This window comes from Phocoena phocoena, chromosome 9 (genome assembly GCF_963924675.1).
Source record: "Phocoena phocoena chromosome 9, mPhoPho1.1, whole genome shotgun sequence".
In the NCBI taxonomy this organism is placed as follows: domain Eukaryota; kingdom Metazoa; phylum Chordata; class Mammalia; order Artiodactyla; family Phocoenidae; genus Phocoena; species Phocoena phocoena.
In genome coordinates this window covers 13,516,355-13,530,064 of record NC_089227.1, presented here as the reverse complement: position 1 = coordinate 13,530,064, position 13,710 = coordinate 13,516,355, and the positions used below count along the sequence as shown (strand labels likewise).

At 45.6% G+C, this 13,710-nt stretch overlaps 1 protein-coding gene across 2 annotated transcripts in view; it reads left to right on the top strand.

Annotated features, from left to right (window-relative positions):
• POU6F2 (POU class 6 homeobox 2) overlaps positions 1-10,792 on the top strand; it is a 445,974-nt gene extending 435,182 nt beyond the window's left edge. Inside the window, exons 9-10 of one of the 2 annotated variants that reach the window (XM_065883909.1) lie at positions 6,641-6,809; positions 10,268-10,792. In XM_065883909.1, coding sequence (XP_065739981.1) covers positions 6,641-6,809; positions 10,268-10,772 — 674 coding nt within the window. In that variant the 3' untranslated portion in view covers positions 10,773-10,792. The remainder of the gene's footprint in view (positions 1-6,640; positions 6,810-10,267) is intronic. The other variant, XM_065883910.1, reaches the window with a different exon arrangement.
• The last annotated feature ends 2,918 nt before the right edge of the window (positions 10,793-13,710 follow it).

Here is a 13,710-nt window from a genome sequence, read left to right as displayed (position 1 = left end):
AGATCCTGAAGAGTACAACCCATCTCGACCATCTTATGTCAGAGAGGCCAGATTCAGTCTTAGTTGAGAGACAGTGTGTGATCAATCTCCTGGGTGACAAAGCCAGAAGGATAATCCAGACATCCGGACTCAATGGGTCATACACGTTCTACACAGCACCGCTGCCTTAAAAGACAGGGTGCTTTCGCATAAATTTTATCCAGTGCGATTTGAACGATAAACTCTATCAAATCACCTAAATATTCTTGAAATAATTTTTAAATGTCTGAAGCCACGTCTTACAATTAAAGCACAAGCTTTTTCTCTGAGCCAATATGAGAAAAACTAGACATTTGCATATTTTGAAATTTATATTCAAGCATGAACTACGCATTTAAAATTACTTTTTTCTGAGATTAAACTTTACCAAATTTGCAAATAAGCTAATGTAGGGAGACCCGACCCCATACTTCAGATGGAGTTGATACACGGATTAAATTACCGGAGGGAAAAGCGTGTTTTAGTCAGAGAATGTCAACTTAAAAAATAAGCTTTTTGAGCACCATGTATATGCAGGCACAGGGATAGATATTAAGAAAGCAGAAATGAGCTAGATGTGGTCCCTGCCCGGGCGGAGGTCATGAACTGATAACAAAGAAACACAGTTACAATAAAGGGAAACAAATGCTATGGTCAATGTACCAATAAAGACTGGCAATACAGGAGAGAGTGAACTCAGTTTTGGAGATTGAGACAGAACAGAAGGACTGGCTGGAGTAAATAATCCTTGAATTAAGTGGGATGGTGAATGGGTCAGCAAATCCCTCCACTAGGCCAAGGCCGTAGTTCAAAACAGGTCAAAATGGATTTGAACCTGCGGTCAAAACCTTGGTGAATGGACCCTCACAGGTCATGGACAAGGTTGCCCAGTGCTGGGCCATCTGCCATTGCTCCAGATCAACTGGAGTGGGTGGATCGTCCATAACCTGCCCTACTCCAGGCAAAAGAACACAGGGTTAACACCAAATAGGCACACTCCTTAAGACGTCTGCACATCTGTTCACAGCACCTGCACAGCCTGCCCTGTGTCAAACCTTGCTTGGTCTCCTCAGTCACCAGGGCTAACTGTAGTTTCCATAGCAGGGCTTTTGGAAAGCCTAGAAGAGTCAAACAAAAAGCAAAGTCCCAAATTGACTTAAGATTTACACAGTTACTGTTTAAAAACAGGTGGGTGTGGGACTTTTTTATTCTTTGATGGATTTGGTTTGGTTTGGTTTTTCAGGACACTTTTTTTTTTAACCCCTGGCCTGTAAACTTAATTCTTAGACAGCAAAGGGACTGAGAGTTAATATTAGAAAAACCCAAACTATAAAGTGAACATAAAGATGCCTGGTGATAGCTTATGGCACAGTGGAACCCCTGATTCACTTGATCAGTTTCACACCATTTTCCACAACTCAATGAAGTCACCGTATTGCGAGCAAGCTGTTCTCCCAAATTGCATTGCACGTTCCCAAATGGTTTGTTATTTCTCAGAAATATTTGGTAAATATGCCCATTATTTGCTGTGAGAGAAGCACTAGAAAGCAGATGGATGTTCAGAAGGCAGTTAAGTCATACTTGGCACCTTCTTTATAGATGCGTGTTTCTCCTGTAACAGTCCCACAAGCAGAGGTTGTAGAAGAAAGATGTGGATGGCAACTGTTCGACCCATTTAGCAAAACCCCTTGCACTGACATCCAGGTGAGCAGTTGGAAGGAGCTAAATTTTAAAAATTAAACAAAACAAATATCTGTCCTGGTCCATCCTGAGTGCTCAATTCAGTATGGGCCCAGTGACCACGCAACCAGATTCTACAGAACGGGTTTGTGTTCACGCAACTTGCGTTTAGCTCCCAAAGAACTCTTTTATTTTTCAGCCCATGCATTCCAGATTTGATTTGGGAAAAAAGTCATCATTATACTTATGAATCACTGCCAACATTCAATGCCAGTGTATTATAAATCTCCAGGCCAGTCAATCCCTATGTAGGCTGATCTTCTGGCTCCTTTAGCAAGGCTCAGATTCAGGGAGAACTGTGGAAGTCGTTGCTTCCTGACTTTGTACTTAACATACTGGGCCGACTTAATCTGGAGCAAACTTCTATAAGAGGTGCACTTCTTCCTCAGTGCAGAGAAGTCCCAGACTGGGTTTCCCTAGAGCTGGTTAAAGATGCTGGATCCACCTTGTGGGGGATCTGAGGGTTCCCTCTGAAGTCCCCATCAAGGTGGCCTGAGATTCATCCTTAAAATGAACCCAACCTCCCCAGAGCCAGAAGGAATGACATGATGGAAATAGGAAAAGCATATAACCCTTAATGAAGGGGAACTGTCCAACAGTGGAGAAGAAAACCTCAAGAGTTTAAGACAGAAACTTTGACACCAAAAAAAAAAAAAAGCATTAGTTTTTTTGTTAATTCGAGACATCTTACAGACACCATCTAAGGTGTTCTCCCAATGTGGGAAGACATGTCCCACATGTTGTAATCAGGGTAAGACTAATATTTGTCCATGGGTGGACCCCTTCTTTGGATGTGGAGACTTCTGTAGTCCTGGGATCCATGGAAGGAAACCATAATAATACATGGCGCCGTCTGGTTTTTATGGATGAGAACAATAATATAAAGAAAGCCAAGCAGCTCGTCTCCAGCGATCAACAAATTGCACAAACAATGAGACACTGGTTTCCTCTCCCCAGGCCTTTGTCCAATAGACTGTCACCCTGTCTAAATTTCACCAGAATTCCTAACTTATCAGCTCTAGAAGTAGAACCAGGAAGAAGACAAGAGTGGGAAAGGTGCGAGAGGAGAAAGAAGGAATTCAGCTTCCTGGTGTGATGACTGTTTGGGGCCTCACAGAAGTCCAAGGGCTCAGGGGGCAAGGCTCCCACCTCTCTGAGCTTCAGAGTAAAACTGTTGATGATCCGCACAGCTGCTCAGGGCAGGGGGATAAGAGACCATGGGTTTCTTTTTGACTCTGGTTATTATCAGCAATCTGGCCATTATCAGCAATCTGGCCAAAAGCCACTTGCGCGATCACACACAATGGATTTAGTCGCTGGTCTCAAGGAACGAGGAAGGAGATAAACAAAGGCAGCAGAAGGCAAGGCAGAAACTAGAATAGACTTACACAGAATTGTATCCCAGGCATAAACCTGCCCCATGCTGCACTGCCAACTCTGGTGGCAGCACAGACCCTGGGACTGGAGCAGACCTTGAAGATCCTTCCAGATCACCTGAATCCTTCAGTTGATTCCTGTTGATCTAGAGATGGGACTAATGGAAGGCAACAGATTTACTTCCCACAGGAGCTACTTAGCTTGGCTCAGAGAAAAAATCTCCCCCCCCAACTCCAGACTCCAACGGCCACCCCAGCCCACTGGTCCCAGTTGTTTGCCACTTGCCATAAACGGTGAGGCCAGGGGTGGAGAAAGGCAAGGAGGGGCACCTGCCCAGCAGTCTTTCTGGCCCATCATCTTACCCAAGGTGGTAGAGCAAGTTCTCTGTGTAGTGGAACCTGGTGAATAATGATGGTAAAGGGTCGAGTGCAGGCAGGTAAAGGGTCGACATGCAGAGGATGCCACACCCAGACTCGGTCAGGCCAGAGCCGCAGCGAAAGCCTCTGTCTGCGGGATCAGTGGGTCCTCTGCCTCAGGATCGCCTGTGGTACTTGTTAAAAATGCACATCCAGCGTCCCATCAGGTGACTCCTAGACCTACCTAATTAAAAATACCACTGTCCTAAAAGCCATACCGTTACAAGGAAAGTCTCCGGCTTCCCTCAGTTTTGAACCTCCACTGCTCACGTTTGCAAGGCCATGAGTTCCTCTTCCTTCTCTCTTGGAGAGAGGCCAGGCCCCATTCCCTATGCTGTGCTATACCAAGTGTCCCTCTGTGTTCTACACCAGACCTTCTCAACTCATAGTTTATTATTGCCTCCCCGCCCTACGAGGAGCCCATTTAGACTATCCTATTCTCGCTGCCCCCCTTCCACTATGAAATGTTAATATCACAGGGATACCGCACATCAGTTCTGTTTATGTACCTCGGTCCTGGGGGACCACATCCAGAACCAACTTCCGCCCCCTTGGGAATGCGTGCTGTAAACGCAGGGTCACCACACAGGTTCAGCAAGGCCGCAGGTCCGGGGAGGGCTGGGGAGTAGGAACTGAAGGGGCGGCCTGGACCAGTGCCAGCTGACTGACTGCTCCCAAGGGCAGATGCGGACCTGGTGCCACCAAAGCTTCTAACATTTCAGAAGAACATGACAAATTTAAATTTTTCTTTAGAAATCTCCCAGTGTTTACTGTTGGCCAGAAATTCCCCCAAATTGTACACGCTCGAAAAGCTGAGTTTTATTTGCAAGCTGCTCATTTGCAACTTCTGCTCTAGGAATTTTTTTTTTTTTTTTTTTGCGGTACGCGGGCCTCTCACTGTTGTGGCCTCTCCCGTTGCGGAGCACAGGCTCCGGACGTGCAGGCTCAGCGGCCATGGCTCACGGGCCCAACCGCTCTGCGGCATGTGGGATCCTCCTGGACCGGGGCACGAACCCGTGTCCCCTGCATCGGCAGGCGGACTCTCAACCACTGCGCCACCAGGGAAGCCCCTGCTCTAGGAATATTTAAACGAAGAAACGGAGGAGGGGCTCAAAGCTGCTGTGTGCGTGGATGGGACCTCCCGGAATCCTTAGCAAACCCTCCAAGCTGCTCCACGCTGGCGGGAATTAAGATCCAGAGGGCAGCTCCCACCAGGCACAACCCAAACAAGTCTGTTAATCAAATGAGGCCGGCCTTCCCGGGTGAAGTTGGGGAGAAAAAGCAGGGTTTTAATTAATCTCAACAGCCAAATTAGTTTTATTGTCACCCTCTGCCCCCGTCCATGGACATAGATTCTCAATGTCCTAAACTGAAATATTCACCACTCCCAGCACGGGCTCCCCCTCGCCCCCTACCAGGCGCCCCCCCGCAGGCCTCCACCACGCTCTGCCCCTCCCCTGCATCTGTGCCCGTCTGCACCCTGCTCCCACTGACCAGAATATTCTCTGAAAGCTGCTCACTGGGTAAGACCCAGATGCATCCTCCCTCCTGTCACCGCTCCCTTCTCTGTAAATTCCAGTGTGGGTGCGACATTACTACTCCTTGACTATAGCAACCTGGTGTTTTTCTCTGTTTCTCATTCGTAAAGTTGAGCCCCAAATCCCTGTAGACAGCAAACTCCACAGAGGCTGGAACTGCCCCTTCTCTTTCTCTTGTTCCTTCTCTCCACTCATTAGGGCTCCTAGGAGTCACTTAAGAAATACTCAGAGACTAACTGCAGTTATTATACCACTTTCCACCCATCTTTCCTCCATGAAATTATGCTTCATGATGTGTAAAAATTCTACAGGACTTTGTTTTTATTGAAAAGATACGGGTACAGCATACACCTCCATGGCTGATTCTGTCGACAGAGTCCATTTCCCCTATAATGAGAGAATCTATACAGGAAGCTCCAAGGCCCCTCGCCACAGATATTAACATCTTTATTTAAAAGTCCTTGAAAAATTGGTCCTTGGGGTACCAATGTGTTTCTTTTCATGATAACAGGAGTTTCTATAGCTTGAAGCCCAGAAGACTAATATGGTCCGCCCCAGTTCCTTAGACAAGTCCTGTAATTGACTGAAATTGTTGGGTGATTGTGCAGAAAGAGGAAGAGAGAAACTTTTCACCTAAGTCCGCGGAATGAGGTGAAGAACAATAGAGTCAGCTTGCAGGGAGAATGGCTTCGCTCCAGGCAGGATGGAACAGTCTTTTGAAATCTTCCACCATCCTCAAACCATGCTGTCTCCAGCTTGGTGTGTGCTTTCATTTATCCAGAGATCAGTAGCCAGAGGTGGCGGAGGGGGAGGGGGGGGTCGGGGGAGGGGGATAGTTTCATTCTCCAGCTGTTGTGTCATTTCCCTTGATAAGTCCTAAATTGACCGAGTTATGTGGCACCAAAGGAGCCTTACTGCAGTAGGCATTTTTTATTCTGTGCCCTTTCAGGGGACAAAGGTGTCTGTGTCAGGAGATTGCTATGCGGGGTGGGGGGAGACTATAAGCATGCTCTTCTGAGGGGCTAATGTGAACATAATAAATTAGGCAACATTACCATCTGTTAGCCTGGCTGCAGCGGTGATCGGGTACAGGAAAATACAAAATACTATTTTTTTTCAAGGGCAATCCTTAGCACTAAAGTGTCCAGCTAAGACATTTCAAATGGAAAGCTTTCCATCTTTATATTTTTACATGATATCTGAACATATTTATGGGCGAAATGGAGTCGCATCCCCCCATAGCTGGTGCCCCCCTGCCCTGGCTGCTGTCTGTTAAGCAGTAAGGAGCTCGCTCTTGCATTGTGGAAGTGGCAGGGCAGGCTTGCCGTGGTTTTATCTGGGACAGGACTACCTTGAAGGATGATTTGTGCAGGTGGAATGAGTTGAGGATCGGGGCTTGAGTGCCTCAGCTGGCAGACAAAGAACGTCCTGCGGTGTGGCTTCCCACCGCTCCGCTATTAGGAACCGAGCCACTTCCTCCTCGGCCGTCAGCGCGTAGCACTGAGACGTGTGTTGACACATTGATCCTATTTTTTGCAAACGTCTCCACAGATCCTCAGACGGCAGCGGGTGAGGTGGATGGGGTTAATCTGGAGGAGATCCGAGAATTTGCCAAAGCTTTTAAAATCCGGCGCCTGTCCCTTGGCCTGACCCAGACTCAGGTGGGCCAGGCTCTCAGTGCCACAGAGGGCCCCGCGTACAGCCAGTCGGCCATCTGCAGGTAACCCGTGCCCACGCGCTGTCACCCCTCCTGGCTGGCCCGGGCCTCGTCTGTCCTCTCTGCTCAGCTTTTCTTCTTCGGGTGGGCCGAGCTGGAGGGGTGGAGTGTGAGAACGGAGTCTGGGGTAACTGTGTGTTGGGATTGGTGATATTGACAGAAGTGGAGTTGCTAAAGCAGACTTGGGGGCCTGGCTTGATAACTCCTGTCAACTCACAAAGAACTTCCAAGGCGGTTTCATTGGAAATACACAGCTTCCCCCCACCGGGGCGCCAGAGGCTTCTGAACCCACTGTCCTACGCAGCTGAGATCCACTGTCTCCTGTCTGTGGATTGATGTCGTGAAGCTGCCAGTCCCAGGTGGTGTTAATGCTCCCACCATTTCTGCTCAGGGATGGCTATCCGGATTTTCCAAGAAAACACACCTTAAAAAAAACATATATTAACCATCCTGTGACCACAAAGGAATTTTTAACCTTCCTTGCCAGACACAAGTCTAAAAGCACATTTTTAAAAAAGAAGCAGCTGCTTTCCATAGCTCAGAAAAGGGTAGTGAGGGTTTGGCCTAACCTCACCCTATCCTTCCCAAAATTAAGTACATAAATGACAGAAGCCAGCCTTGGCTGTGTTTGAGTTGATCTGGGTCAAGCCGCCAGAAGCAGACCCTGCGCATGCATGTGTGTGTTGCACTAATCCCATGTTTATGCATGAGGTGACAGAGGCACTTCGGTAAGAGCTTTTTCCTCTTGGGCAATGTCTTATGAGTCCTCCTACGTCAGGAAAAGCCAAGAAACCAACTCTAAACTCATTTGAGTGGATTTTGTTCTTGGTGATCCATGAAATGCTGTCTTTTTATCTGCTCTTTATACTTTTAATGTATTCCCCAAAGGACAGAAGTGTACTTTTCCTGCAGTTTAAGACTAAGGTTATAAATAACATCAGTATGGGGTAGGAGCTTACAGCTCACATTTTGCTCAATGATTTTCCATAAAACCCATTGATTGTTGTTAAATACAAAAAGCGCCGTAGGATCCTCTCACTTCTCTGGCCTCCCCTACTGTTTTTTCTTATAAGATACCTCCCTGTAGAAAATAACCTTTATTCAGTCTATACAAGGATACTACTGCTGGGAAATTTGTTTCAAGGCTTGTATATGTTATTCCAGACAACATGTACCGTAGCATCAGCACTAACAAGCAGCATCAAATGATATGAACACCGTTGCTCCCTGTTGGGAAACATTAACTTTGTTTCATCTCAACAGCCTTGGGATGAAGGCACGCCACAGGTTTTGAGGTTGTTGCCCATGTGCTGTCATTGCTGAAGTCCTCTTTGGCTTTATTTCTTAGTCCTAAAGTGTGATCTCCTTTAAGTGCTGTCTAAGGTTTTCACTAACACACATAATGTTTCTTGGGCATTCCCAATCAAATATGTTGATTTCTAAAATCTTCCCCTGGGGAAGCCAAAAACGCTATGGCCGAAATGAAAAGCAACTTTGGGAATTCACTGTCTAATAGAAGACGGCAGATGCCTTGACTTTTCGGCCTCTCTCTAGCTTCTAGTGTTTCAGCGGGGTAGTTTTCGGAGCTAACTACGAACAACAAAGAAAATGGAAGTCTTGAAAGAGACCAAGATCTGACAGTGGAACCAGTCCAGTTAATTTACATGGTGGTGAAGGATCTGCATTTGCACACGCTCTGGTGTCCCTCCTCCCTTATGAGTTGCAGTGACTCGAGGTGCTTTAGCAAGTGCGTCTGCATCAGAGACACAGAGGAAGCACACAGCAATACACTGGACATCCCTATCACAAGCTCTGTCCCCCATGCCATGGTGCTGTAAAGCCTGTTGTCATGCTACCAAGACTTCAGCTTTGGGGCTTTTATAATGAATGATGGTAAATGAACACAACAATGAAGGCTTTAGGGGAGCCTGCCATAAGTGAGCAGCTCATTAAATGGCATTAAATAATTCCTTTTATATTGAAAGCAAAATGTGCTTCTTTCCTCTTTGACCAGCTGAAAGTTGGGGTTTTAAAAAAATAAATAAATAACTCCTTGAACTATACATGGAAGGGAATGCTATCGGAATCCCATTAAAATTTGATACTATTGGCGCTGCTTATCACAACATAAGATATCTAAAATGCAGTGCCAAAAATAAGATTAAGGCACGTAAAGGAAGCCTATCCTTTTGTGTCCTTTTGCAAGCATCCTTATAAAACATACTGCGGCCAAAGCGGGTTCATTTTCGCTCCATGAAAACAGTCTATTGTAATAAGATGCACTCTGCAGTCAGAGGGTTGTTTTTCGACAGCACTGACCTTGAAAAGATAGAGGAGAATGCCATGGATCCAAAGTTGTCATCCTGGAGGGTTGTGAATTTGGATTTAGAGCAAACAAACAAACAAATAAAAGGAATTGGTACTATTTTGTATTTCGTTGAGAGTGCATATGAATTTGATACCAGGATGACCTCTTAAAGCACTGTAGATAGTTTTGTCCAAGATGCTTCATAGTTTTTTTAAGTCAGTGTAGCAAAGAATTGCAGATGGCAACTGATATATAGAAGACCTCATTTACAGAAAATGATATCATTCAAGTACAGTTTGCAGATATAGCACGTTAAACACAGCTTGATACTCTGACACAAAAGTACACCATTACACTGGATGGTGTTGGAAGGCATGAGGTGGCCCTAGCACATCCAGGGGAGGTGGGGGGGGGGGTGTTCATAGCAATTACAGTGTGTCCAGCTGTTTGAGTCCAGCAGTAAAGTAGCAAGAGGCTATGTTTTACCAGAAAAGGGAGCATGTTGTTAACTTACATCTGGTGAAAAGTGTTTGTTACCAGAGACAGAGACAGGAGAGGGCTGGGGGCCGGGGGAGAGAAAGAGATTAAAATGAGACACAAAACAGAGATGAAAAGAGAACCATAAAAGAAACTTGTCCCGGTTGCCATCGCTGACGATTAGCATAGATAGAACATTTTTATCACCAAGTCGGTGGGGGGAATTTAAGGAAACCAAAAGGAAAACATAAAAAGAATCATTTTAAACGAAAGAACATGACAGCTGTTGTCTTTGATGTCACTTCCTGGTGTTAATTTTTGCCTTAAGGATTCTGAAGTTCAGGGGAGATGGTGCTGGGTGGATTCAAATCAAAGCTCAGATCTCAAGCATTTCCAGGAAAAAGATCTGCGAGTGGTTTTTGTTTCCATCGTGATGGCTGCTGTGTTGTGCTGTCTCCACCCGTGCTCACCTGGCCCGCTTGTGGGTGTACGGGCTGCATGCAGGGGCATGAAGCATGTGCGAGGGCGGGTGCTGGCTTGAGCGGGGAGGGCTACCTTGCAGCTGGCTGCTTCTCTGGAGTGAATTTGCTCTGCCAGTCAGTCAGGCAGACAGGCAGGAGGCCCACCCTGGCAGAGGACTCAGTGTAAGACTGTTCTTTTTCAATTCTCCCCCCAGACACACCATCCTGAGAAGCCACTTTTTCCTACCACAGGAAGCCCAAGAGAACACTATAGCTAGCAGTCTGACAGCCAAACTGAACCCTGGCCTTTTGTATCCTGCCAGGTTTGAAAAGCTGGACATCACCCCTAAAAGTGCCCAGAAGATCAAGCCGGTGCTTGAGCGGTGGATGGCTGAGGCTGAGGCCCGCCATCGGGCAGGTATGCAGAACCTGACCGAGTTTATCGGGAGTGAACCGTCCAAAAAGCGCAAGAGGCGCACCTCCTTCACGCCCCAGGCCCTTGAGATCCTCAATGCCCACTTTGAGAAGAACACGCACCCCTCTGGGCAGGAAATGACCGAAATTGCCGAGAAGCTGAACTATGACCGGGAAGTAGTTAGAGTTTGGTTCTGCAATAAGAGGCAAGCCCTGAAGAACACAATTAAACGCTTAAAACAGCACGAGCCGGCCACGGTAGTCCCTCTGGAACCCTTAACAGATCCACTGGAAGAAAATTCCTAAAGAGACGCCCACCCGGAATCAGAAAAAAAAAAAATCCACAGAAACTAAACTCCACCCTTGGGGCTTCATCCCCTAAACCCCCAAAAAAGAAAAAAATAAATTAAAAACAAATTTTAAGGTAGCCCCAGTCATCACCCTTGTAAGTAAAAGACTAAGAAAACCACCAAGTGGACAGGATGGTTTATACATGTCCATGGGATTTTCCAAAAAAGAAAAAAAAAGATTTTTTGAAAATTTTTAAACAAGGACTACACCACAGTGCAGGTGTACGCAGGAAGGCTCGTTCCCTCCCCGACCTGTCTCCCCAAAGCCAGTTTTATAAGGGACTTAAAGCAAACCAAATAACCACATACTTTTTTCTGTGTATTATGAAAATGTGAAATTTTAAGAAAAACGACTAAACCAAAAAACAAAATACCAACAACACACAAAGGAAACTTTTCTCTGTTCAAAGCGAATACAAGCCTACCACCTGGAGGAGGGGCTGCGGACGGCATCCTTCAGGTTCTAAGTGCTGATTCACTATGAACCTATTAACCAAAGTCAGAAACACGACATTGCCAACGCGACCATTAGTCTGCTCTCTGCGTGTGAAGTTGTGTTCCAAGGTTTTACATTTGTACTTTGCGGAGAAATCGCAAGCCTGACTTCTCTCATCTTTCCCATCTACTGTCACCCCCTGTGGGGCGGGGGGTGCCATTGCTGAAGCCATTTTGTGAGGCTCACTATTGGTTTTTATTTGGGGGGGAGGGGGTTCTTTTTTTTTTTTCTCTTTGTTTTGAGTGGGGGGCATCCTGGATCGTGTGCCAAAGCATCCGTTGCTTTCTTCTCACTGTGACCTGTGGGTTTGAGAAAAGAAAATGGAGCTCGCATTTCTCATTTTCCTCCATCTCTCCATCCCCCCCGCGTGTGGCTCCCAGTGTCTGCTGGAAGGCCACAGAGTGGGCATGGTGTCTTTTCCGCTCAGACCCCAGTGAAACGCAGGAGAGACTCCAAAATAACTAGGGCTTTGCTCGATGAACTGTCAACACTGGCATAAGCTGTAATTGTGCCCACTATCCACACCAGAGCTTGGGATTTTTCTCAGTCTGTTGGCCGCGTGCGTGGAGAGCTGACCAAAACTGATTTTGTAATATAAACATAAGCTTCACATTTGGTTCAATACTTACATCTATGTTATGCTTCTGTGCAAAGCAATTTCTCTCCGAAGTCTGATAGCCAAAGAAATGTCGCGAGATTTCAGTCAAAATACACACAGAGCGTGCACACACCCATATACACACAGGCCAAAAAGAGAGAGAGAGGGAGAGAGAGTATGACTGGACTGTTAAAGGCCATCGTGCATCCTGTAAATTCCATCTTTTCTGCTGCCACTTTCATTCAAATAGTGATGGCAGACTTTTCTCGGGGTGGGGGGAGGGCGATTCTTTTGGGGATATATAAACGGAGCAGAAGGTTGGCAGATGAATTAAACAATGGGAATTGCAGCTGGACTCTTGAGGGGAAAGGAAGTGTTAACAAGAAAGTGCCTCCACTAAAAGGAAAAATACAAAAGTGGCTTATCGAGCACATCAGAATAGCCTTCACTCTTAGAACTAAGGGATTATTTCACTTTTCAAAATAACTTACTCCAAAGATCTGTGGGCCAAAATAACCTAATAAGCCAGAGGGAAAAAGTAAGATGTGAGGATTTCTGTGCAGGTAAACACTTGGGACCTGTGGTTGATGTTTTCCGCAGGGAGAGGCAAAAAGTGTTCCATTATAGGATCGGGCAAAAGAGAGTGTCAGTTTCCTTGCTGTCGAGATGGAAATATTCCCGAATAATTAATTAATAATTAATGCTATCTAGAAGTAAATTGTGGGCGAGAGAAAAACTCAAGTTGCCCAACTGATTAGAAATACCATCTTCTTCCCCTAACACACACCCTCCCCCGTACGGGTTTGGGTTTCTTCTTCTGTTGGCCCCTGTGCCGGTGGTGTCAGTGCAATGGTATAACTGTCCACACCCTACGCCCCCTTCCCAGATGCATGCAGGAACCAGGGGACCAGCAGCAAGGAAACGCTACATGAAATCCTGGAGGTGGAACCAGTTGCTTGTACAGGTGTTTCCTTCTCCAGTCTGATGCTAATTGCACCACAGCTAACTTCATCTTCAGTGCCAACGATATCATGGTACCCATTTGGCCACCTGGAAAACTGCACAGATACCAACGACCCAGAAATCCAAAAACGTATCAATTGAACAGATTTTGTATTCTCCTACGACCCGCTCCAAGTTCCATCAAGAAAATCTCCCCCAAGAAGAGAAGTTAACAAGATAACATATGATGGATGCTAAATGTTGAAACATATGCCAGCAGCACTTACATAGGGCCTGCTCAGTTCGGAAGTCTATAATTGGGAGGGTATAACTAGGACAGTGAAAATATAAAATTAAAGTAATCTTCCAGAGTGGAATAAAAAAGAAATATATTCATCCCACAGTCGTATACCCATTCATGTGCAGTGATTTTTTTTATAGTTTTATAATTTTGTATTGTTTTATAAATTATTTATAAGGTGTTGTAATGCTTCTTATATTAATTTTTTACAGATAAATTTTTTGCTACAAGGCATAAAAAGGTGCCTGAACAGATTCTTAGGAATATAAATTATACTGTGTAACTTGTAAGTCTTGGGGACCACACTTACTGCTTAATTTTCTTACAACATTTCTTATTTCCACTTGTAAACAACTTCACATGCCGGTGGCATTTAAGTGTCTTTTAGGTTTCCATGAACTGAAGGTTAAGGTTGCCACTAACAAAAAATAAAAGCCGCTTCAGGCACATGTGATTGTATTTCAAGCTTCAGTATTTTTCTTACATATTGTTAAATTACTGTTGTCTTCATTTTCTTCATCATTAATGAAAAAGAAAAAAAAACGACTGATGTTATA